The sequence below is a fragment of the Lygodium microphyllum genome, chromosome 11 (assembly GCF_053477565.2).
Source record: "Lygodium microphyllum isolate KBCC chromosome 11, Lygodium_microphyllum_v1.1.10, whole genome shotgun sequence".
In the NCBI taxonomy this organism is placed as follows: Eukaryota; Viridiplantae; Streptophyta; class Polypodiopsida; order Schizaeales; family Lygodiaceae; genus Lygodium; species Lygodium microphyllum.
In genome coordinates this window covers 70,935,461-70,962,288 of record NC_141145.1, presented here as the reverse complement: position 1 = coordinate 70,962,288, position 26,828 = coordinate 70,935,461, and the positions used below count along the sequence as shown (strand labels likewise).

At 41.1% G+C, this 26,828-nt stretch overlaps 1 protein-coding gene across 1 annotated transcript in view; it reads right to left on the bottom strand.

The window, feature by feature from the left end:
• LOC148028937 (callose synthase 9-like) overlaps window positions 1–26,828 on the bottom strand; it is a 213,448-nt gene that overhangs the window by 103,637 nt on the left and 82,983 nt on the right. Inside the window, exons 10-15 of the mRNA XM_087687703.1 lie at window positions 4,061–4,186; window positions 3,566–3,642; window positions 3,413–3,476; window positions 2,479–2,592; window positions 2,202–2,301; window positions 1,985–2,108 (exon numbers count right to left, since the gene is read on the bottom strand). Of these exons, the coding sequence (XP_087543829.1) occupies window positions 1,985–2,108; window positions 2,202–2,301; window positions 2,479–2,592; window positions 3,413–3,476; window positions 3,566–3,642; window positions 4,061–4,186 (605 nt within the window). The remainder of the gene's footprint in view (window positions 1–1,984; window positions 2,109–2,201; window positions 2,302–2,478; window positions 2,593–3,412; window positions 3,477–3,565; window positions 3,643–4,060; window positions 4,187–26,828) is intronic.

Genomic DNA, 26,828 nt, shown 5'->3' with positions numbered 1-26,828 from the left:
GAGTGCTCCTTCATCTTTTCCTTCAGCTTTTACATCTCATGGTCAATCTAATTTTAATAATTCATCATTTACACTTAATGGACAAAAAGAACGTGACACATTTCCCATAGCTACACAAATGAGAAATCCATTTAATCTCCCACCCATCGCACCTACCAGTTCCGCTACACCTTCCTTTCAGCCTCCATTAAATGCACCTTGCATGTCTTTGCACATCACACCAGAGGGTCCTTCACCCTTAAGCACACCTTTTAGGACCTCATCTATTCCCCCGTTGGGTGGTGTCTTGTTGATGGAGGCTCATTCTCTCATCCATACATTTTCGTGGTTTTCACACCTTGGAAATGCCACCCATCCACCATCGAGTGCAAATCAATTGGTATCACAATTTGCTCCATGGCATTACCTAGTGGGCCTTCTGGTCATTTTGATGTGTCCCAGCCAACCATTGGACACACCCATCTTCTCTTAGACACTTGCATGAGGGTAGTGCCACAAATGCCTTCTCTAGCTCCTCCTCTATAAAAGGGCCATTAGACCACCCTCCTAGTGCTCTGCAATACTGTCTATCTATCCTCCTCAAAGCCAAGGGGTCTAATTTCTTGCACGCTTTAAACTGATTATGCACTATCTTATCCAATCATGTGTCAACATGGCTAGGCCATTATTGTTTGTAAGCACTATGAATGACTCTTTGTCTATAGAGCGAGTCTACTCATTATGAAAGCTATAGAGAGAGCCTACTGCTTTATAAACGTTATCTTTTCGAACTTCTCAGCATAAAGCATGGGATGCAATCACCACTTTTCATTTTGTGGTTGAGGCGGTCAAAATTGTGTGGCACAACTTTGTCACTTGTAAAGTGTCATCCGCGACTATGGTAAATGCCACAAGGGTCAAAGCAGGCAGAAGGTTCAAGAAGCATAAAACAATTCTAGAACATCTGTCTCAGGTAAGAAATAGTAAAGATCTTGATGCAGTTGACTGAAAACAGCAGTAGAAAGCTTTCAAAATGGCAAGTAACTGCACAAAGAATTGCATTATCAAGACAAGGAAATTCAGTTCAAATGTTTTGTGGATTGAAGTTCATTTGACTATCTCTGAGGCTCATGCTTATAATGACTTCTCTTCGTAAGTCCACTTCCCAACATGCCAACTTTTGAAGCTACTACCTCAAATTGTTGCACCTGTATCAAACAATCAATGCACCAACCTCTACTTAATAACATTATCACTTAAGGTCAGTGTAGACTGATGCTGTATGCCTCTCAGACTTTGACCCAAACATCTCAGACATGTCTGCTTTTGCCTTGGATATTGTAGATGTCCATCTGAAGCATGCATAGTAAGGCTGTAAGCATAGACTAGAAACTCTACAACATGCATCTGAATGAGAGGCCCAATTGATGGATGGAAACTCAAGTCTGGGAATTTTCTATATGTCTTGCAGTGCACACAACAGAGATAGGGACTTGGACAGCCACTTCTTACATAAGTTGCAATAATCTTTCAAAAAAGGTTAAGGTATTTCACATCATCTCATGGTCGTCACAATTTGTGCAAGGTTAAACATCTAGATCAATAGATTAAATCTTAAAAAGTCTAATTATTTGTTTTATATCCCTCACTACCACTTTAGGTAATGAAAATCTCTGCTAACAGAGAGACTAGGCAGGAACCAAGCTCTGCCCTTCTATTTCCAATGCAGAATCAAACGTCACTGATAATGAGATTTGAGTCATCATTGCTTGTCCATCAACCTAATGTGCTCCATCATTGTACATAGCATTGCAAATCCATCCAGACAAGCCCTTCAAATGAGGTGTTTTCAAGTTCTTATCACAAGACTAACCTGTTTTCTCCATTGGATTACTTTCATATTCTTACCCTTAAAAGTTAGGTCACAGAAATAACTTGCTTTCCATCATTGTGTTCTGATGACAAGGCATAAATCATGTAATTGAGATTTCAGATTCTGGATTACCAATATACGAAGAAAATGCCACCAGCAAATGCCCCAAAAATGATCAAACGCACAAATATCCGCATGACTGCATATGCTCGGGAGCTTTTATATGCTCCACACATGAGGATCGCGTCAAGCACAGCTGAACATAAAAACAGTTAATCAGAAGAAGTTACTTGGTACATCCTGTCAAACATGCGTGTTTGGTATGAAGATATGCAACAGGCAGCCTTACATTCAACCAGCTGCATGACAAAATATGTCAGACTGAGGCTAAGCAGTATCTTCAGAGTTTCAAAACTCAAGGAACTTGAGAAAGCCAAAATTCCCAATCCCTATGTCACAGTTTCAATCAAGACGATTCATTATCTAAAATAGATATACAAAACTGCAAGTTCATTGCACTTTACTAAGCAATGTCCAGTTTAGATGTATTCCATAGAGAAAAATAAGAACTTCAAAATACTATCTGCATTTCTCTAAGTAGCATCTTGCAAAGAGTTCATTGATACCTGAAGCATCATCACTAGTAAAATCCACAAGCGGTGAAAGCTACGGTAAAGATGAAAAAATGTTCTATGTTCAACAAATGATGTTTTTCCTCGAGGAAGTACAGTCTTCAACTCCTGTAAGCAAGCCAACAACAATAAACTGCAATCACTCAGATGACAGAAAGAGTGATACATGCACACAACTGCATTTAGAAGCTATATTGTAAACAACCAAGTACATAGACACCAGCAAGAAGAATATGCATGCACACATCTGAGCACCATAATCATAGCCAACATTCCTCCAAATGTGCATGTAGAAATCCCCCTGGCAGGAAACCCAATTTCCCTGTCTGTATTCACATCAATGTACCAGCCAAAAAACAATTAAATAGACACAGGTTCAAGACAACAATATGAGGGTGTACTAGCGAAGCCTTCACATGCTCCACTTGTTGCATAAGAAGATCCAGTATGTACACCCTGATGCCCTGATTATGCATAATATCCAGATACCATTGATGATGCCAATAAATGTTACTTCGCTCTCATCCAAAGAATAACTAACAAAGCATTCTTCCATTATGCAAAGGCAAGCTTTCAGCACCATATGCAACTTGATTAACTCATTTCAGAATTTGTTGTATCAGTTTAATAGTGTCATTGCACATTTTGACTGAGTCATCCAAACACAAGATATAAATGTTTACAAACGCACATTCACATATTCTATGCACTAGTCACTCTTTGCTAAAGCACAAATACAAAAGGATAATCCATCCATAGGATACACAAGTTTGTCGAGAAAGTGGGCTTTGTTTCAAATAGTGCCATTCTACATCCTTCCTTGACTAAACTACACAGAGCAAAAAAGGCAATCCACCTCTAGCATATCCAAAGTTCTTTTGTAACAAGATGTGAAATCTGCATCCAGATCATAAAGAAGCTTGACTACCTCAGATTTTTTGTTAAAGGGAGACTCCAAACCCCATCCAAGCTTTTTCAAACAAGCAGGTGTCCTGTAGAAAAAAAAGTTTGTGTTTCCAGTGATCACTTTCAACCTTCATTTGTCTCTTTGTGTGTCAGACCTCCAATGCAAGATGCATACCAAAAGAATTCGTTGAAATCATCATAGTTGCACCATTTGGAATGGCTTTTCTTGCCTCCATTGTTTTTTTTCACCTCCTGCAGTAAAGAGGAAAATTTTGCAATCATAGAAAAGTGTTTGCTTTTACGGCATTCACTGGAAAGTAGCACTAGCAAGGTGCAGTGTAGAGCACCAGCAAAGTGACATGATGTATGTAGACCAAATTATGCACTCTTCAGGAACAAACATATGCTAAACAGTAATTTTCCAACTCTATATTCATAAAGTAAAATAAAAGCTCTTAGCTCTGCAAACTCCAGCAAGAGCAATGCATCAAGCCAGAATCTGAATTTCTCCTTGAAAACTAGAAACAAAGTCCAATTTAAATGCTTCCAAGTAACTCAGACACCTCACATGCACTGGCAACTTGTACAGACAACATGTTAGACTTTTAAGAGCTTATGACAACACCTACATCCTCCAAACTTTCCAACAAAACAGGTTGCCCATACTCACATCTCGCAAGGCCTTGTAAAGAGGAGTTATGATCTGCTTCAGGAAATCTGAGCCACCATCAGTAGAACAGCTTTCAGCTCGTTTAATCCGTCCATTTGACAACATTTCCAGAAACTCCTTTGCCATCTAAAATAACAGGGATGAGAAACACTAAATACACTTCAACCTCTCCCCTTGGATAAGTGATCCAACATAACTTAAAAGAGCATACAAAAGGAACTACTACTACCAGCTGAAAATTTAATGACTTGATTAATTTTCTTATTTCATGCCGTTCTCAGAATTTTGAAATCATCCATTTGACATCCTGATTTATTATTCATCGTGATTTTTTATCATCCTTGCATTCGTTTGCACTTGGAACTGGGAAACCACGACAGATATTCAAACCCTTGTATACAACCAGTCTTTTACCTATCTTTTAATCACTTCTGCACATTCTCTGATTCAGAATTTCAGCTCGTTAGCACTCAGCAAAAGCTCTACCTCTATTTCACATGGACAGGTATCACAAAAACACAAAAACATCATGACCTACACAAAAGGCCTATGTCACACGGACAGGTATCACATACAGATGTAAATAAACAAGAAATAGAAAATTGCAACAGCATTACAACACATTAATTTACAAGGGATGATGGCATTAAAGAGGTAGCCACCACGAAGAATGTACCAGAAGAGCTCTGAAAACACAGAGTATAAAACTACCACATAAACCTGATCATAAAGCAAATGTTATAAATGCTGTGCAGAACAGGAGGTTAAAAATAACTCTTCAGCCTAGAAAAAGAACTATTAACCCCTATAGCTGATGTGCTCCATAAGACCCTTTGGACAAGAAAGTAAAGGATCTTCATAGACAGACTCTGAAGGAAAGAAGATATCTCTGCACAGACACACGGATGCATTGCAAGCTTATTGCAAACATAGAGGATTGAGAGTGAACCTTTGTAACACTAAGGTAATGGTGCCAATACAACACAAGCTTCAGTGACATGGGTGGGGCAATGGGCATGAGTTTACCCTTGGAGGGGATATGGTTTGAGCATGCTAGATTCTATGTTCAGAGGTCACATTCACTGGACCTACATTTGCATTGGGAGATGTAGCAATTCTCAGGCTGGACACAAGCTATCCAACCATTAGAGCAATCTACGTGAAGTGCACGTATGTTCAGCTCCATGGACCTCATAATGAATTTGGTTGTTTGATACATTGAATACCCCACCTGAATTTTATGCAGTCCTGATATGGGGTCCAAGTCTATACATAGTCCTGATATGGGACCCCCATGTCTTTGTAAATAGACCTGGAATAGCATGAAGAGGCCATAGATGGTGATGATTGCTTGAATCAACCACATGTGGTTAAGGAGACCTCACTTTAGTCAGCAACTTTCTTATAGAGAATATGGGAGCTCCCTAGGCACAAATATCACAATCACCCTGGACTTCCCCCAGACAATTAGCAAAGATTGGAAAGCTCATATTTCTGGTACACACCAATGTAATCATGGTTTGGTATATATGGGTTACAAGTGGATGCACTTTGGCTGCTACGATACAGTTTGGATAACCCACACATGGTTCTCACTCCTACAAAGTGGAATTGAGTTATCAAACCAGAATTTGTAAAATTGATACAAATCAAACATCAGTGCAGCCTCTACACCCCCTCACCATGAAGACAGAATAGTATTAGAGCCACTTCTTGTATGTGCCACTAGAGCAATTCATTGTCATGCCAACATGCATTAATGCACCCCTCTCCCATGAGGTACCTTGGACAAATATGGACATTACTGCACAAGCTTAATATTGGCATAGGAAAGTAGACACATATGCCTGAGAATGCATCTTTCGACCATTCATGCCACCAAGAGGTTGAGTCTCAGTAGCACTTTATTTCCACATGTACACTATACTATAAGATGAGAGGGAGATTTCATTGCCTTTCCTATGATGGGTTTGCCCCTCTCCACATAAGGTGAAAGAGTAAAAAGATCAAAGATTACGCATTTCCTTGGTGCTCCAAGGCCAGCCTGCCAGATAGTGCCACATCAATAGTACTGGTACATCATCCATGAGTCAAACACTGCATATCAGATGAAACAATGGCACTGCTAAGTCTCCTGCCAAAAAGTAATCAACTTGGAAAGCCATAGAGGTCACGGCATCTTCATGATGGAGGAGAAAGAGTAGAGACAGGAGAAAGCAATGGAGTAGGAGTAGAAAGTGATGGAGTAGCAGAAGGAGGAAGCGATGCAGGGGATGACTGCAGCCGTATGGGCTGGATGAGGTCACGGATTGTAGTCAAAACAGAGATGAAGACCTAGGCATTCTGAGAGAGAAACGAGATGAGATGGAAGCAAAACAAGGCAAAACAGGCTCTTGGATAGGACCAAAAGAAGGTTTGGGCCAAAACGTGACCCTAGAAATGGTTTTCTTATATTTAAAAATATTACCTTAAAAGTTTCATTTCGCAACCCCTATTTGTCAAACCAAACGAAATGTTTCGTTGGTTTCGTGGTTTCACGTTTCATCCTGTTTTTTGCTACTATGTGCCAAACATCTATTGCGATAAAGGCCCGGTTTAACCACCCCCCCCCCCGGGTGTATAGTGCACGCACATTGTACATGTGAATGCACTCTTTACGTGCCCTAAGTATAAATACATTTTATTCTTTGTGTACCAACACATTTGTTGGTACACTCTTATCGAATCGTACTTTCACTCTGCTCACTCTCTCTCCAGCCATCACACTCTCTCTCGCTCACTCCTGCTCGACTTCCATCTCTCTCAGCTGTGCTCTTCTCTCAACAACTGGTATTAGAGCTGTAGATCGTACACATTTCCCAAAACCAAAACTGCTGACAGCATAGGCAGCTCGCGAATAGAATGTCGTGGCCTGTGCAGCACAGGCTGACCAAACGGCAGGCAAGAGTGGGCACCATCAACATTTGATATTGTCCAACACTCGAAGGCTGCCTTGCTGCGTTCCGGGATCTATCACAAGTATGACACACACTCTCGCTCATCACCTGTCTTGATCCCCAAGACACGAGAGTTCGGGGTACAGTTTTCATTCCCTACACGGTTTGTTTGTTGCATGAGCATTGTATATTCAAGATTCAGTCATTCATTCAAATTTCCATTATGCTCATTGTCTCTAAGTTATGTTGGAGTTCAGTTGGAGGGGTGAGCAGCAGTTCGAAGAGTGAGAGTGACAGAGAGAGAGAGAGTGTGTGTGTGAAAGTACTATTAGATTTGAGTGTACCAACAATGTGTTGGTACACAAAGAATAAAATGTATTTATACTTAGGGCATATAACGGTGCATTCACATGTACAACTGAATAATGTGCGTGTACTATACACGGAGGTGAAAATGGGCCTTTATCCCAACAACCTCCCACTTTAAGGTCCGAAGTGAACCTCTAACCAACTCCCACCAGTTGTATGCAATGCTCATGCTGAGCTTTGCTTAAACTTTTAGTAGGAACATCTGCAAGGTTGTCCTATGTTTTTATCTTGGTCAATGTGATCAAACCATCTTCCAAAATCTATCTGATAAAGTGATATCGCACATCTATATGCATTGTGTGTGATGATACATGGCATTCTTAGCCAAATACACATCACTCTCGCTTTCACATCCCAAAACTGTAGTATCCATAGACATGCCGAGATCCTCTGCAAGTATGCTCAACCATATAGCTTCCTTAGAAGCTTCAGTAGTAGATGGCATGTATTCAGCTAGTATTCAGTGCGACGATGTTCTACAACCTCGAACACTAAGAAATGGCCCCACCAGCAACTGCAAAGACATACCCGTTGGTAGACCTACGCGTATCCAAGTCACCTACCATGTCTGCATCACAATAACCCTGCAAACTAAGTGCACCCTACCCATAGCAAATACACTTTCTTTGTGTACCCTTTCGGTATCGAAGAATACACTTGACAGCTTCCCAATGTGTTTTGCCAGGATTTGACATAAACCTACTAACAACTCCCATTATATGAGCAATGTCTAGATGAGTAGCAACTATAGCATACATAAGAGAGCCACAAGCCAACGCATAAGGGACTCCCTTCATAGCATTCACTTCCACGGCATCTTTCAGGCTCTTGGCTTTACTAAGCTTAAGATAAGGAGGTAAGGGTACCCCAAAAGGCTTAGCTTCAACCGTGTTAAATCTGTCCAATACCTTTTCAAGGTACTTTTCTTAAAATAAAAACAGCAATTTCTGCGTTCTATCTTTGCAAATCCTCATGCCCAAAAATATGCTCTGCATTCCCCAAATCTTTCATGGAGAAGGCTGTTTTCAGCTGATTTTTGAGAGCATCCAAAGTAGTCTTTCTTTTCCTAGCTAGCAACATATCATCCACATACAAAACAAGTATGATGGGGCTGCCATCTGTATCCTTTTTCATGTACAAACAATAATCTGCATGGTTGTGTCTAAACCCATAAGATAGCATAAAAGTGTCAAACTTTTTGTACCATTGTAGTGGTGCTTGCTTCAGCCCATATAGGCTGCATTTTAGTTTACACACCATATGCTCTTTTCCAAGAACTACAAAGCCCTTGAGCTGTTTCATGTAGATTTCCTCATCAATGTCACCATGCAGGAAAGTTGTTTTTATATCCATTTGGTACAACTCTAAGTCTAGTACAACAATGAGAGCAAAAAGCACACGTAGTGTGGTCATCTTCACAATAGGTGAGAAGACCTCTTGGCAGTCGATCCCTTCCTTCTATGCATACCCTTTAGCAACCAATATTGCCTTGTACTTGGGTTTCCCATCAATTGTCTTTACTTTGTAAACCCATTTGTTTGGAAGAGGCTTCCTTCCTTTGGGCAACGACACAAGATCCCAAGTATCATCAGCATATAGAGATTTAATCTATTCATGCATAGCTAGCTTCCACTTACTCCTAAATTCGCATGACTTGGCCTCTTTGTATGTAAGAGGCTCACCCTCATATGTAAGCACCACATAATGCAAAGAGGGGTTGTACCTATGTGGTTGCCTTCTTACAAGTGTAGCCCTACATACCCAATGATCTACACTTTCAAGAATTGGGTCTACATCTAGAGGTATGGCATTTTCAACATTTATTGGCTGCTGTAAGCCATTTTCAGCATGCTGTTCATGCTGTACAACACCTTCATTTTTATTACCAGCACCTGCATTTTCATAATCAGCAAGTCTATCTTGCTGTCCATGACCTCCTTGTGCTTCTATTTACTGTCCATCATCATGTGGCTCAAAAATAACCTGCTGATCGTCAGTTTCAGCCTGTGGTACAACACCATGAGGCTCATCATCTGAAGTAATAGGTGGCTGCAAATTCTGAAATTTTACTTTTTTCATATCTTCATTAGAGGCTAAAGTACCTTTCAGCAATTTTGCCTCATAAAACACAACATTACAGCTGCAGATAATTTTATTGGACTGAGGTAACCACACTTTGTAGCCAAATTCACCCTCATCACGATAGCCCATGAAAATGCCTTTGGTGGATTCTGTAGCCAAATTCACCCTCATCACCATAGCCCATGAAAATGCCTTTGGTGGATTTTGGGTCAAGTTTGTTCCTCAACTCATCTCGAACATGCACAAAAGCATCACAACCAAATATGCGTAAATGGTCATATGAGGCCGATTTGCCAGACCAAACCTCCTCAGGGATGCCATTATTTAAGGACCTGTTTGGAGAGTGGTTGCAAATGTGAACCGCGGTTTTGAGTGACTCTCCCCAAAATTCATGAGGGAGATTAGCAGTGGACAGTATGCACCACACTCTTTCACATAAAGTCCTATTATAACTTTCAGCCACCCCATTTGAAGAAGGGTTGTAAGGAGCGGTAAGCTCCCTCTTAATTCCATGCAAATCACAAAAAGACTTGAATTCAATAGATGTGAACTCACCCCCATTATCAGTTCTCAAGCATTTCAGCTTTCTACCTATTTGAGCGATCACAAATGCATGAAAAGTTTTAAAAACAACAAACATTTCCCTTTTCTTTTTCAACAGGTATACCCAAATCTTTTTGGAACAATCATCAATAAAGGAGAAAAAATATGCAACACCTTCCAACGATTTCACGCGCATACTACATATACATCAGAATGCACTAAGTCCAAGACATTGGACTTACGAGAGACACCAGAGTAAAATGAATTTTTTATTTGCTTTCCAAAATGACACTCATTACAAAAGTCAAGTTTATAGCCTTTTCCATCAACCCTCTTCAAAGAGGCAAAGACATCAAGTCCTTTCTGGCTCATATGGCCAAATCTCTTATGCCATAACTCCAAATAACAGCCAATTTCAGCAACTGCAAGAAACTTGCCATTCAACGCTTTAGAGTGCAAGCAATACAAAGAGCCCTTCTTGGTTCCTTTTGCAATCAACATGAAACCCTTTTTCACTTTCCACAAACCACCACCAAACAATGTAGTGTAACCATGCAAGTCAAGCTGACCAACAGATAGTAAACTCTTTTTAATGCCAGGCACATATCTAACATCTTTCAACACAAGCTCTTGCCCATTATCTAAAGACAAGTATACATTGCCAATCCCATCAATGCTGCAAGCATGGTTATTTCCAAAATACAACTTTCCATAACTGCCAATCCCATCAATGCTGCAAGCATGATTATTTCCAAAATACAAATTTCCATAACTACTAGGCATAGAGAGGATTAAATCTGGGAAAAGCCCCAAATTTTCGGGCTCAAATTTGCACAAAATTGATGAATGTACTTTCATACGTTAACTCCCATCAGGAGAAAGAAATGAGAGAAATTAAAGAAAATTTCTAACCAAAAAATTGACGAGTGGAACGCACTGTCTGTGTGTGTATGTGTGTGTGTGTGTGTGTGTGTGTGTGTGTGTGGGGAGGAGAGGGAGGGGGGGGGAGGTTTTGAACATTTCCATTGACACCCCGGCCTATCGCGTCAGTCACACGACATGGCTGGTCGCCACTGTCTCGTCGCGTTTCGTTGGTCCGCCGTGTGCACCTACAGCTCGCTAGAGTCGTGACGTCTTGCCTTGTCACTTCATCGTAGTAGTCAGCCTCGCATTGACCTAAAGCCCGACCACTGCAACTTGCATGTCGCCTCGTCACGCTCGACTGCCTACCGCCTGGTTACGCTCGTGCGTGTTGATTATAGGAGTCGCCTTAGTCTGCCTAGTCACCCTTGCTAGTCTTCAACACAACCTATGCTGAGAACAAGCCTTGTGACTCGAGTTGCCTGCACCTTAGACTCGGGAAGCCTGCAAAACCAACCGCTTTGATACCAATTGTTGGAGTTCAGCTAGAGGGGTGCGTAGCAGTTCGAGGAGTGAGAGTGACACAGAGAGAGAGAGAGAGAGAGAGAGACAGAGCGTGAAAGTACAATTAGATTTGAGTGTACCAACTATGTGTTGGTACACAAAGAATAAAATGCATTTATACTTAGGGCATATAAGGGTGCATTCACATGTATAATTGAATAATGTGCGTATACTATACACGAAGGTGAAAACCGGTCTTTATCCCAACAAGTTACCCTAACCGTAACTATGTTGTGTTGAGTTTACACTTTGTCATACGCTATCTGAAAGCCCTTCGAAAGTAAGAATATTACGAGAGCATGATGACTTCAAACACATCTTCACCACATCATCATGATGCTCCCGAGCCTAGCACATCAAGACACAAGACAGAGTGGGCTTTATAGCTTGCTCCCTCTTCAAACATGGCCAGACAGCCTTCAGACTATCATGAATCCACACACCATGCGAGATCTACCAAGCCCAATACAATCTCATCCTCATGTATTGAGCTCAACCGCAGATTAAAAATAAATTTGAGTTTCCCCTTCAAACTCAATGCACTGGTCTGATGATTTTGCAAGAAGGACAAAAGCTCCACAACTAAATGGCCATCTTGACCTAGAAACTAGCGTGGAGTACAAGTAATTTTCCTCTCTACCACCATCATCTCCATCTTTACCTCTTTAATCTTTTCCATACACTTCACACCTTCATTCACTCCTATGTCAAGTATACACATTACTATTACTCAATCTTTTGAGTTTACTTCCTCTTTTCCGCAAGATATTCGTGATGTTTGTTAGATTTATTTATCCCCGTGTATGAACACACATTATTGTGTGTAAAAGTGTGTTTACGTATGAACATCTTTTACACCACTTAGCATTAAATAAAGATCAAAGGCGGAGGTGGATACCTTAGCCTATATATTCAAGCCCTATCACTTGTACTTTCGTCTCACATATCTCAACTCTCTCTCTCTCTCTCTCTCTCTCTCTCTCTCTCTCTCTCTCTCTCTCTCTATATATATATATATATATATATATATATATATATATATATATATATATATATATATATATATATATATATATATATATATATATATATATGAAATTCCCTCCACCACAGCTTGCTAGTCATATGCAAGCTCCATATCCAACAATGCTCGTGATGAAGAACTCCTCAAGCTAAGTATTAGTTCATAAAACCCAAACAAGATGTGAAAAATCAAAGAAATCAAAATCAGCTGTGGGGGAGAGAGAAACTAGACAATGATAGTGAGCGAGCTAAAGCAAGAGTATAGAGTGTACGTACTAAACTAAAAAGATAGAGTAAAGGTACAATCTAAGTTAGGTCGAGGGTTGAGCTAACCAACCCTCCACTAAAAAGATAGAGTGAAGGTACAATCTAAGTTAGGTCAAGGGTTGACCTAACCAACCTTCCACCAACTGACTAGAGTTGAGCTAACTAACTTCAAAGGATAATAAGTTTAAGAACTTTCCAAAAGCCTCATACTTTTCACGTGGTAGTGCCTTAGTGAAAATGTTTGCAACATTGTTCTGTGTGGATACATACATCAAGCTAATCTCTCCTACATAGCATCTCTCTCTGACATAATGGTAATCCACCTCAATGTGTTTCATGCAAGCACAAAACACATTGACGCATTTCATTGTTTGCGTGAAAGCTACCCTATACTCGGCCTCATAAGATCTGCTAGCCACTATAGGTTGTTTCTTGCTTGGCCATAAAATGCTTGAACGGCCCAAAAAGAAACATTATCCACTAGTAGATTGTCTAATGTCTGCGCCACCAACCCAATTTGAATCATTGTGAGCCTATATGTCTCCCCCCTTGGGAAATAATAATGCATGTGACTGAGTAGCTTGCAAATATCTGAAGATCCGCTCAACAGCTTGCCAATGTATGGTCTGTGTGCTGTGTATATACCTGCTCACCTAAGATACCGCATACTGAAAGTCAAGGCATGTATTGCAAAGATGAATAAAACAACCAATAGCCTAGCTGTAAATTACAACATCAGACATCTCTTCACCATCATGCATAGACAGCTTTAAGCCTAGCTCCAGAGGAGTGCACATAGGTTTGCAATCTTCCATATTAAACCTATGTAACAGTATATCTGTATACTATGAATGTGATATGATGATATCACGCTAACTATGGGTGAACTAAAACCCCAAATAATAGTGTAGGCAGTCGATATCTAACATAGCAAATGCATGTTTTAATTCAGCCTTAAAATATGCAATTTTCCCTCTATAGGTCCAATGCACACCATGTCATCCACATAAAGAATGATAATCAGTAAGTCCCCCCTTCATTCCTAATGAATAGAATAGGAGCAATTGGACTATTTTCGAACCCTTTGCTAGCCAAATACGCATCTATTGTGGAGTACCATGCACAAAGAGCCTGTTTAAGACCATAAATAGCTTTACGCAACTAGCATACCATGTGCTCTTTCCTCTTAACCAGAAACCCTAGAGCTTGTGACATATAATCATCCTCATACAAATCCCCATTCAAAACATTGTCTTAATGTCCAATTGATGTACTTTCCAAGCATAATTTGCAGCCATAGCAATGACACATCTCACTATACTTGTATGGAATGTAGGCGCACAAGTTTCCTCATAATCTATGCCCTTCTTCAACACATAGCCTTTTTCTACTAACCGTGCTTTGTATCCACCATCAATAGTACCATCAGTCTTGCCTTTGATTTAGAAACCCATTTTGTGCTAATGGCCTTCTTACCATGTGGTAAATCCACAAGATCCCATGTAGAGTTAGTGGCAATAGAGTCTAACTCATCCTACATGGCCTACAACCAATATACATCTTGTTGAGCTTCATCCAAGGAAGTAGGCTCATCATCATCTAACAGAGAGCACATAAATGCATGCTCATCACAATCATCTACTTCCGTAAAATCAACCAAATGTGCCCCCCCATGCATCATGTGCTACATGTCTAGCAACCCTTCAAGTGCACTGAGGTAACGGAGCATCCATTTTACTCTCCTGGAGAGTACATAACAGCCATCTTGTGATTGTTTTGGCTACATTTACGGCAGCCCTTTCATTCTATACTTTATCTTCCACTACATGCAGCAAACCATCAACAACAAGAGCATATGGTGCAACAATAGCTTGATGTATTAAGTGTGTCCTGCCATTTACAACAACACTCACTCCAAAGAAAGTGGCAAAACACCCTCAAAGACATCACCAATGTCATGGGTGGCTTGCATTTGAAATTGATCATCTAAAAATGCAGCATTTTCAGCAAATTTGGCATTCCTACTAACAAAAAAATTTTTCATGTGTGGGTCATACAAGCAATAGCCCTTGCTCTCCAAACTGTAGCCAATAAATATGCAATTTACAGCCATGTTCTCCTTGATGTAGAGAAGAACTTGCAGCTTTATGAAAAAACTACTTGCTGTAATTCATGCACTTTCCACATGGAAACATTATCTTTTAGGGCTGATTTTACAACGCAAATTGATGATCAAACATTATACTATTTTCTTACTCAGATGAAATTATTTGAGAAGCATATGAGATGGGTGAGCTTCCTCTCTATGTTTCATTTTTAGTTTGTGCACTTTGATGGTAAAAAAAATGTGGTGGCTGATGCACTGTCTAGAAAGTCTTAAATTTCAGCAGTTTCAAAGGTTTATCACAGTGAGTTGGATACCATGGAAGATTAATACATTGTTGATTCCAATTTTGCTATATATACGATCAACTTTGCAATAGTTAGAGGTATGAGAGCTATATTCTTAGAGATGGCTTTCTTATCATACACATGCGATTGTGTGTGGGAAAGTAGTTGGGGCTGAAAGTTATGATTGAGAGTCATGGTCTTGCATATGTAGGACAAAGAAGCATTGATGCCAAGGCTAAGGCAAGGAAGCACTTCTTTTATTGGCCATCTTTGTGACATAATGTTGAGCAGTTTGTTTGCATATGCATGGTATGTCAAAAGGTCAAGTATGATAGTCAAAAGATTTTGGGCTTGTTGAATTCTTTGCCTATACTTGATAGGCCTTGGCAGAGCATTGCTATGGATTTCATTCTTGAGCTTCCAGGGACTCATACAAGGAATGATGAGATACAGACTATCATATGTAGGTTTGGTAAGCAGGCCCATTGCATTCCAGTACAGAAGAAGATCAAGGGTAATCATATAATACTAATATTTTTGTACTACATTGTTGTCATTTGCAATCCTAGTGCCGATTTGGGTGACATTGGGCACACATTCACATTTTTGTGATAGGTTGGTATTTGTATCTTAATCCTGTGGGGGTTCTTGGTACTTTCAAGATACACTCTTTACTTTAGCAGTGAAGTAGGCTGCAGATTTTTGTCCATTACTGACAACATGGCACGTCAAGGGAATAATGATTAGAGCAACATCCTTAGTGTCCTCACTTAGGAGGACAAACTTGATGGCACGAACTACATGGTGTGGAGTTTTATGGTCCACAACCTTCTTGTGGTGAAGGACTAATGGGACTATATCATAGGTGATTTGTAGCCATTAAGAGGTCTTGCACCTCAGACACCAAAGCGTAACGCTCAAGGACAGGTGGTGGTGGTTGTAAGTGGTAGTGCCCTTCCTTCCCCTCTTATTGAAGATTAGAGGAAGTAGGGCTCGAAGGATACACATGCACTTTCTTTGATTGCCTTGTCAATGAAAAGGGCAATTATGTTGCACATTTGTTTTTGTAGGACCTCAAAATCAGCATGGAATGTACTTGAGTGTATGTTTGCAGCACACAATGAGGCCAAGATATCCTACCTCAGTAGAGAGTTGGCCAATGTGAAGATGGATAAGGGTGATAGCATAACGTATCACCTTACTCACATCTAAGATTTGTGTGAGCAATTGCTAAATCTTGGATGTTGAATTGGTAAACGTCACACTGAATTGGTAAAAGTCACACTCAACCCTCTTCTAGAGTCATATCTTGGTTTCCACACCTCTTTGATATTGTCTTTGATAGGGGAAGGGGAGAGGGGCAGCAGCCCCTTACATTTGCTGAGTTGGAAGGCCTCTTGCGGCAAGAGGAATAGAGTCCTTAGAATGTTGCATTGTGTTTATGTGATGTGGCTGTGCTTTCCAAGTTCAAAGGCAAAGGATAAGTTGAGTAAAATGCAAAAAACCAGCAAAAGGGAGATGTTGGACAGCCATCAAATAGGGTTGTCCAAGACACATAAAAAAGAAAAAACGCTATTAATGTAAGAAGCCTAGTCACTATATTGATGAATGCAGAAAAAGAATGGCCAAAGAGAAGAACTCTGGTTTTTCCCAAAGCCATTTTTAAAATGACCCCTAAGCAAAATGGTATTGTTGAAAGAAAGAATTTGACTCTTATGGAGATGACTTATATGTTGAAGAGCAAGGGATTGTCTCCTAAATTTTGGCTAGAAGGCCTTCAGTGTACAAATCATATGTTGAATTGTGCATCCACTAAAGCACTCACTTTCATTCAACACTTTGATGCTGCCTATTCAGGGGGAAACTTCACTAAGTCCTCAAAGATTCGAAATGAAGCCACTTTCTTGAAAGGGAATGCATTGCACTGGTGGTCCATTCTTTTGATGTAAGATAGAGCACTGTCAACATGGGTACAATTCAAGCAATTGTTTGCATCAATAAGAAAAGTTATTCAAGAGCCAAAACACATTACAAACATTGATTGTTGAAAAAAAGACCCACTTACATAATCAAAAGTTTTTTTCATATTCAACTAAATCATAGCAACCTCTTGACCAAAAGCTTAGTCCCTTGGTTCGCAGTCTTGTTGGTTGTGGTGGGAGTTTCAGTGTTTGGAGAGATCTTTCAATTGGGGGCCATCACCCGCAAGTGAATTTGAGAAGGGAGACTGTAAGAGAAGATGGCTGAAGACAGCCCCGATGTTATTATCGCATGCATCACATTGTACCATAAATGACTTCCTAAAATTTGGTAATACAAGCACTGGATCCGAAGTCATATTTTCCTTCAACTTTTCAAATGCTTCAATTTTCACCGTTATCCATCTTAAAAGTATTCCCTTCTTTTGAAAAGCCCTTTGTAATAAGAACATAAGCCCAAGAAACTAGAGACCTCATGTATGTTCTACCAATGTGGCCATGAACCTATTGCTCTGACCTTTGCCACATCCATATGCATACCATCAGCCAACACAATATGTCTCAAGAAGTACATCTCATGCAAAAGAGCTCACTTTTCATGTCATTAATCACTAATTGATGCTATCCAAATGCTTCATGTTCTCTTGATTCTTACTCATGCACCAAGATCAACAAAGATTAATGCATGCTTGCTTATATCTTACCTTTCCCCATGCTCTACAAAGTTCCATTGTATCATCAATGGCCTAATCACTAAGCACCTCATGGACCAAACCAATTGAGAATTGCAGCTTTTTCCCCTTTAGATCACATCAGCTTGTTGCCTGTTGGGACAATCCTTACTATGTGGCCCCTCCTTTTCAAATACAAAACATCTACTTGCAGTCATCAATTCCTTGCATTGGACAGTACTTATTCCAAGTCTTTCCTTGTTGTTTTTGCCTCCTTTCAGCCCTATTTTCATTCTTGCCCTTTTTCTCTGCCTTACGCAACTTATTAACAACCTTCTCATCATTACCCTTGAAACCCATAGACTTTTCATGAAGCAATGCATCTGCTGTACATCCTATCTCTATGAACTATGACATGCTAGCGCTAGTGATCTTTATTCAAATTCATGCTTTCCTTGGGCAACCCACAACAATACTCAATTTGCTCTAAAAGGATGACAACATAATAAGAAGTAACATGCAACAATTCCTCCAAAAACTTCTATATATTGTTTGAGCATCCAACTTACGCAACATTATTATAGCATCAATGTCAAAGATACTCATCAACCAAGTTGAAGCAAAACATTGCTTAAACTGAACCCACGTTGACAATACTCTACCCTGCAACCACAGTATTGACAACCATTGCAATGCCTTCCCTTTCAAGAAAGTGGTTGTCTTTCACATCTTGGATGGCTTTGTGAGTTGCCTTTGGAATAGGCCACATCAATCTGCTGAATCAAAGACAAGGCTTTCAATCTATCTTGTGCATCACTAAACACTTTGAATTTCACCACTTTGCCACCCTCATCATAGTCTTCTGCTTTGCCCTTCAATTCCAAGTTAGCATAAACTAGCAACTACAAAAACAGTAAATTTCATGTATTTATATCATGACCAGCACAATAGGAAGCATTTGCATAACCAGCATTCCTTCCAAGAGCCCTTACACATCGGGGTTAGCACATGCATTACCAAACATACCACTTTGTTCCCAAAGCATCATGCCAACATTACCACATGGGATTTTCCATTCCTTTTGCCATCCCTAGATACTTTAGGCCTTGCATTCCATGCATTGCTTGCTGCATACCAACAAGATTCCAGCCACACATCCCCATAGACGGTTCCTAACTAGCCATTGCACAGAAAATAGATCCACCACCATACTATCTCAGATACCCCACATTAGCATGCATGCTTTATTGTCTATAACACGTTCGATTGACACTACCAAATTGGCCTTGCAATAATGATACGTGTCCTACTGGCATCATTTTCTTTACATCATTACTAACATTATTATGTGGCTATGGTGGCTCTTATTTCAAAAGCTCATATTGTCCTAAAGCTCTAAAATATGACCTTCTTCTTGCCTTTTTTGTCCTTCATAGAAGCATTCAACAATTGCAAAAATCGAAGATTATTTGCAAATTGTACAAAGAGATCAGCCACTGTTCTCAACTATGCCATAATCAGATCGTCATCCTCTTCTTATTCTTGCCGATCAAGAGCGTTTTGATACCTTGAGGGTGTTGAGCTAAAAATGCATTAGCTTCACTTAAACAACCCCAAAACATGCTTAATTAAGGAAGAAACCTTGTTTATTTAAAAGAAATGCATTCCTAGAGACTCTGTATCCCATAAGCACAAACTCACTTGGGAGGGCCCAAGCTTTCTGTAAATAGATATGCTACCCTACATTCAACCTTAATCTCGTTTTTGCATGTTTCAGATGTTTTTAGCTTGCTGCCCAAACCCCGTTCGCAGAGGACATCGCAATCCAAGCTATATATTGCAACCTTCACTCATCTAGCGCCTGTTTCCAGCCCTCCATCATCATTTTGCTGCTGTTTCCAGCCAGGTAACTACTGCTGTCCACCCATCCAGCTGTCGTACAGCCTGTCACGTCAGTATACTACTGCATTTGCAGGTCCTAGCTGTCCCCTTGCCGGTTTTCGCTCTCCTCCAGCTGTCGCCATCATCATCTCAGCCTGTCTTTGCAGATTTTCTCTCTCCTCAGCCTACATTTACAGCACACTCTCTCTCCAGACTACTGTTTGCATCAAGTCCAACTACACACAAGCTGTGTTTACTGTTGCTCGACACTCGGAGACTGCCTTGCTGCGATTCGGGATCCATTCGGAGTACGACACTCTCTCCAATTCATTACCCCTGCCCTGATACTTGAGATACAGGAGTTTGAGGTTCAGTATTCATTCACTGCATACTGTGTTTGCTGCATGAGCATTGTATATTCGATAGTTATATCACTTCTTTCATTAACTATGTCCATCGTCTCTGAGTTACCCTAATCCTAACTGTGTTCTTCTATCAATCTGTGCTTTGTCGTACGATGTTATTTGTATTTTTGTGTTAGGGTATTTCTTCACATGGTATTAGAGCTAAGTTCTCTAGGGGAAACCTAGGCCTTGATCTCAAAACTCTACACAAGAAGCAAGAACAACAGAAGGGTCTCACATCCGAGCTAAATCCATCGAGGAACGAGTCCGAGTGGGCCTCACTACTTGCTTCACAAGCTCCCAACATGGCTGAACAAACATTGGACTACCATGGAGTTCCACGACCTTTCGAGATCACTACAGCTGAGTACGATCTCATTTTGATGCATAGAGCCCAGAAGTAAATAAAAGGTAAGACTGAATTTCACCCTTTAGATTCAATGCATCCATCTACTGACCATGCAAGAAGGGCGGAATCCACATTATTTCCCACATTTATACGTATCACAAATCCATTTAATCTCCCTCTCATCCCACCCTCTTATTCCGCTGCCACATCCTTTCGGCCTCCATTAAGTGCACCGTGTGTTGCAACTCATGTAGGATCACATGTGTTTTCTTTCACCACACCCGAGGATTCTTCAACTTAGGCACAACGGTTAGGACCTCATCTCTTCCTCAATCGGTCGGTGTTCCATCGTTTCCTCACACACTTTCAAGATCATTGCAGCCTGGGTATTCCCCTCAATCTCTTCCAAGTGTGAATGAGTTGGTGCCACAATTTGTCTCCATGGCATTACCTAGTGGACCCTCTCGTCATTATGTTCTATCCTAGCTAGCATTTGGACAGGCCTAACGCGTCCCAATGCCTCCACCTCCACTGGCACCTTATGGAAACATTCATGTTCCAACGCCTCCACATGAATCAGCACTCAATGGACACTCATCACCTATTTCTACCTACCCATCTCTTCCACCAATACCACCATCCTATCCTCCACATCCATCATACCCCACATTCCGAACACCTCATGGTTCTACCTCATCTTTCACTAAGCATGCCTTCAATGACAAGACTCCTTTTAACGGGTCAGACTTCACAACTTGGTCAAACTTGATGAGACATGTCCTTGACTTACTCAACCTATGGGATCTTGCAAAAGGGTTGAAATCCCAACCCAATCGCGCACTTATTCCATACGAGGTCGTCTGCTCATGGAAGGCTAGGAATGCCTCCACTATTGTCAACTTGATGTAGGGCTTATTGCCTGAGTTTCATTCTCGGCTTCAGCATTTTGACTTAATGACAAAGCGATGGGCACACTTGACTGACCGCTATGTGGCTCGGGATAGGACCCCTCAAATAAATCTTGACCATGAGCTTCAAAACTTCAAAATCTTTGGCCGGGATGACTTGAAAGTCAAGTTAGCTGAGTATCAGCGTCTCCTTGCCGAATTCTCCACTACAAGGACTCCTAAGCCCTCTAACAATCAAGTCACATTATTTCTTAACAAATACTTCAATTTTGTGCATTAAGTGAATTCTCTACCCAATTAACCCACATTCTATGAATTTGAGTGTTAGCTATTGCATTGTGCATGGCTCTTTGATCAATTTCATATGAATAATCCCTTAGAAGGGGTAGTAAGGAAAGGGCAAACAAAACCAGACTTCAAATCCATATCAAAATCAAAATCAAAATTAAGCAAGGGAATCACAAGAAAACTCCCAGTCTCAACTCAAACCCGAGTGGCAAAACCTAAAAAGAATAGGTATTGTCAACATTGTCAAAAGGCTGGCCATTTTGACGACGAGTGTCAATCAAAGGCAACAAGCATAGCGCCAAAACCCAAGGCAGAAAACTGGTTCTTGACTCTCAAACCGGTTTAGTGATTGCTCGTGGTGAGACACAACCTTATGGCCTATTCCACATGACCCATTTTCTTACCGAGCCGACAACCCAAGGCTCCGTGTTCCATAGCTTCCAGCCACTAGCCCAATCTCGCAAGCCTACGAACAATGAGTGTCTTTGGCATTCCACCTAAGGCATCTTCGCTATGACTCTTTTTATGAGTTGTCTTGCCGTGAGATGGTTGAGGGCCTTCCTCGCTTGAAGCTAGCTTGAGCTATCTCTAAAGCATGTCAGCTCAAGAAGCAATACCGTACCCCATTCCCTCAGCAGTCTACACATAGAGCTGAGGCACCTCTTAGATTGATTCACATTGATCTTTGTGGACCAACATCCATTGCCGCCTTGAACGGCACACAGTACTCCTTTTTTATAGTGAATGATCATTCAAGATACATGCGGGCATACTTCCTCAAGCATAACTCTAATGCTTTCACATTTTTCTTCTACTTGGATGTTGTTGGTTCATAACCAGACGGGTCATTGCTTTGTTGCATGACGTGTGATAGCAGTGGTAAGTTCATCTACCACGAATTTTCCAAGTTTCTACACCAGCATGGCATCTCTCACCAGCTCATCTCTACCAAATCCCCCTCTCTGAATGGAGTCATAGTGCATAGAAACCAGACAATCATGGAAATGGCATACTCTATGTTATTTGTTGCAGAGTTCCTTGAGCACCTTTGGGTTGAGACTGCTAACACTGCGATGTACATTCTCAACAAGTGCCCCACTGCGACTCTTCCTCAGAAGACCTTGTATGAGGCATTCTTTAGCTCTCAGCCTGTAATATCCCACTTCAAAGTCTTCATGTGTCATGCATACACACACACGCCTGATGATAAAATAGAAAAGCTCACTCCCCAAGCTAATCTTCTTATCTTTGTCAGATATTCCTACGGAGCAAAAGCCTACCATTTGTTCAATCCTCGAACGAGCAAGATGATCGTTAGAAGGGACGTCATCTTTGACGAGAGGGATATTGTACAGTGTTCAGCACCAAATTCCGATCCGATTCCTCCTTCTACATCATTTCAAAACATGCCTATTGAGCCTGGTCTACTACCCGCTTCTGATCTACCTGCAGATTCTTCAACTTTCAAGTCTCTCTCCAGGAGACCCGTTACCTCACTGGTATCAAAAGACTATGCAGAATTCAAAGATCTTACTATTGGATTCCACTCCAGAGGAAATCCAAAAGATCTGCTCAGCTTGCCCCTCAGGCATTATTTGCGTCGTTGTTTACAGCTCCTTACATAGCGCATTCTAAGCCGAATATATAACAAGAGGCTCTTCAACACCCTTAATTCCGAGAGGCCATGGAGAAGGAGCTAGAGAGTATTGACCGGAATGAGACTTGGACATTGATGGATCGTTCGAGCCACAAGAAAGTAATCAAGATGAAGAGAATTTTTAAGGCCAAGCTAAAGGCTGATGGGACTTCAAACAAGTACAAGGCTCGCCTTGTCGTACAAGGGTTTTGATAGAAGCATGGTATTAGTTATGAGGAGACCTTCGCACCTACTACGCAGTTGACATCTTTTCAATTATTACTTGCGCTAGTCACCACCACAGTTGGCCGATACATCAAATGAATGCCAAGAGTACCTTCCTGAATGGTTATCTAGATAAGAAAGTCTATGAGGACTTCTACGAATCCAAGGCATCAAGTATTTCACTTGCAAAAAGTTCTTTATGGGCTGAAGCAACCACCACAATCTTGGTTCCATGCGATGGACGAGTTCTTACAGACTCAAAAATACCATTCTACCCCTTACGACCCGAACTTATATGTTCAATCTATTGCAAAGGGGGTCAACTACATTGTGTTGTACGTTGATGCCTTACTCATCACAGGCTCAGATTCTACTGCAATACCGAAAATCAAGGCAATGCTTAGTGCTACAATTGAGATGATAAACCTCGGTTTGTTGTCTTACTTTTTGGGGATGGAGATGGTTTGATCTCGGGGTTGTATTTTTGTGTCACAATAGAAGTGCGTACTTCAGCTCATGGAACAGTCCAATATGGATCAAACACGACTAGTGGCCACGCCTCTCAATCCTATTGTCCACTTGTCGAATGATACCCTAGATCAGCCCTTAGAGCTACATACCTATAGGTCTGTTGTAGAGAAACTTCTTTGGTTTATTCATACTAGGCCAAACTTAGCTTACTCAGTTAGTATTTCACAGCACCTAGGATGTTCCATTGGATTGCATCTCTTCGTGTGTTGCGTTATTTACAGTGTATTTATTCTTATGGTCTCACTTATGGTTCTGGTTTATGTTTGCAAAGATACACTGATTCTGATTGGGCAAGAGATCCTGACACCCGACATTCCCATCGTGACTACCTCTTCCCCTGGGGCATGGCTCCCATTTCTTGGTCCAACCATAAGCAAGAGATGGTGGTGGCTTCCACAGTCAAGACTGAGTATAGGGCTCTTTTCGATGGCACCACTGAGGCCATCTACTTAAGGAGCTTACTTGCGGCGCTTCACTTCCCTTGTGACTTGCGGCGCTTCACTTCCCTTGTGACTCTCCCACTGTTGTCTACTATGACAACCACAATGTCATTGCCCTTGTGGGCAATCCAATCACCACACCATCGACATAGTATGTGGGAGTCCACTTCCACTTTTCCAGAGAACAGGTTGAGCTACGCACTATTCACCTAGAGTTTGTGCCTTCATCCGATAATTTTGCGGACATTTTGACCAAAGCAGTCAACCAGCCGGTTCTCCAATATCTTCTACGTAGGATCGGCTTACACCCTCCCCTACTTCAGATTGATGAGGAGAGGATGCTTCCCTCTTACTTTCCGAGAGGATGCTTCCCTCTTACTTTCCCTTCCAGTTTAAGAGAAAGCGGCTACTTCTCTTGATAGTGACAGTAACAATGCTTACAATTTTAGACATTCATTCATTCATTTATTCCTTTGTATTATACTTATAGACATTTGTAACTTCGTCAAGTTGACATGATTGTAAAAGGGCACTTGGGCAAGTGAACAATTTCCTTGCAAGAGCGTTGTCCGAGTGGCACCATTTCATCGCATTTTGCGTGAGATTGACATCTTACATCTTCCTTTACATTACCCCATGCATTGGCATTCTATTCATATAAGCATGCATCTGTGCCCATTTATCCGTTTTCGGTCTTGTGGAGTGGTCACAACTTTGGATCCACCATATTCGTGGCATTGCACATGGCAATCTCCAAGGCAGTTCTCCCTAGCTTGCTTGCTTGCTTGCTGGCTTGCTTGCTTGCTAACTCTGCTTATCTTGATTGCTCCATATCTTTGCTATATCTGTGACACCCACACCTTAGTCATTTTTCTTCTTCGCCAATACACAGTAATGGTAGGAATAGTATCCTTGTTTTGTGAAGATCTTGGGTTTGACCATCCCTTATTACTCTCCCGTTTGAAGAACGGATACTCAATAGGATGAAAACTAATTTGAAACCCTCAATTAATGTTAAATCTATCAAAACTACAAAGCCCTCCCAAAAAAAAAAAAAAATCCATAGCTAACTCCATCCGCCTTTGTAGGACTTGGTAGGCCACTGGGCAATCGATGTGCACCCTTTGTCCGATGCCCTGGCCTCTCTGGGGTGATCAATTGGGCTCCCTTGGTAAGATAACCATCATCTCTGTAGTCTTAGTAGGCCACTGAGCAACGGACACGCACCCTTTGTCTGATACTCTAGCTGCTTTGGGGTGGGACACCTTGGGATAAAAGATAAAGAAAAAGGGTGGGCCCGAGAGGAGGTCTTGAGCTAAAAATGCATTAGCTTCAGAAAACAATCCCAAAACATGCTTAATTAAGGAAGAAACCTTGTTTATTTAAAAGAAATGTGTTCTTAGAGACTGTCTGTTTCCCATCAGCACAAACCCACTTGGGAGGGCCTAAACTTTCTATAAAGAGGTATGTTGCCCTCCATTCAGCCTTAATCTCGTTTTTACAGGTTTCAAGTGTTTTCAGCTTGCTGCCCACACCCCGTTCGCAAAGGACATCACAGTCCAAGCTGTCCATTGCAGTCTTCACTCAACTCGCGCCTGATTCCAACCCTCCATCATCATTTTCCTTCTATTTTCATCCATGTGACTACTAATGTGCACCCATCCAACTATTGTACAGCCTACCACGTCAACATACTGCTGCATTTGCAGGCCCCATCTGCCGCCTTGCCAGTTTTCTCTATCCTCCAGTTGTCGCCATTATCATCTCAACCTGCATTTGCAGATTTTCTCTCCTCAACTTGCGCTTGCAGTTTTTCTCTCCTCAACCTGCATTTACAGCACACACTCTCTCTCTAGACAGCCGTCTGTATCAAGTCCAACCAGACACAAGGTGTGTTTACTGTTGTTCGACACTTGGAGGCTGCCTTGTTGCGATTCGGGATCCGTTCGGAGTACAACACACTCTCCAGCTCATTACCCTTGCCCTGATCCTTGAGATACATGAGTTCAAGATTCAATATTCATTCACTGCATAGTGTGTTTGCTACATGAGCATTGTATATTCAGTAGTCATACCACTTCTTTCATTAATTGTGTTCGTTGTCTCTGAGTTACCCTAACCCTAACTATGTTCTTCTATCAATCTATGCTGTCATACAGTGTTATTTGTGTTTCTGTGTTAGGGTATTTCTTCACAGAGGATCCCATGTCTTGGTCAAAACCAAGATGTCATGATGTTGCCTATGCTGAGTGCCCATTCCAAGATTAAGTATTGCATTTCCCCCAATGCTCTGTGAACCTTTAGACTACGAAGCATCATCATAGTTTGAAACCATTTTACTAGAGTATGATGACATGCTTCCTGAATTGCACCCATCTGATCACAAATGAAGTAATGTGCAACAACTCTCGCTTACAACC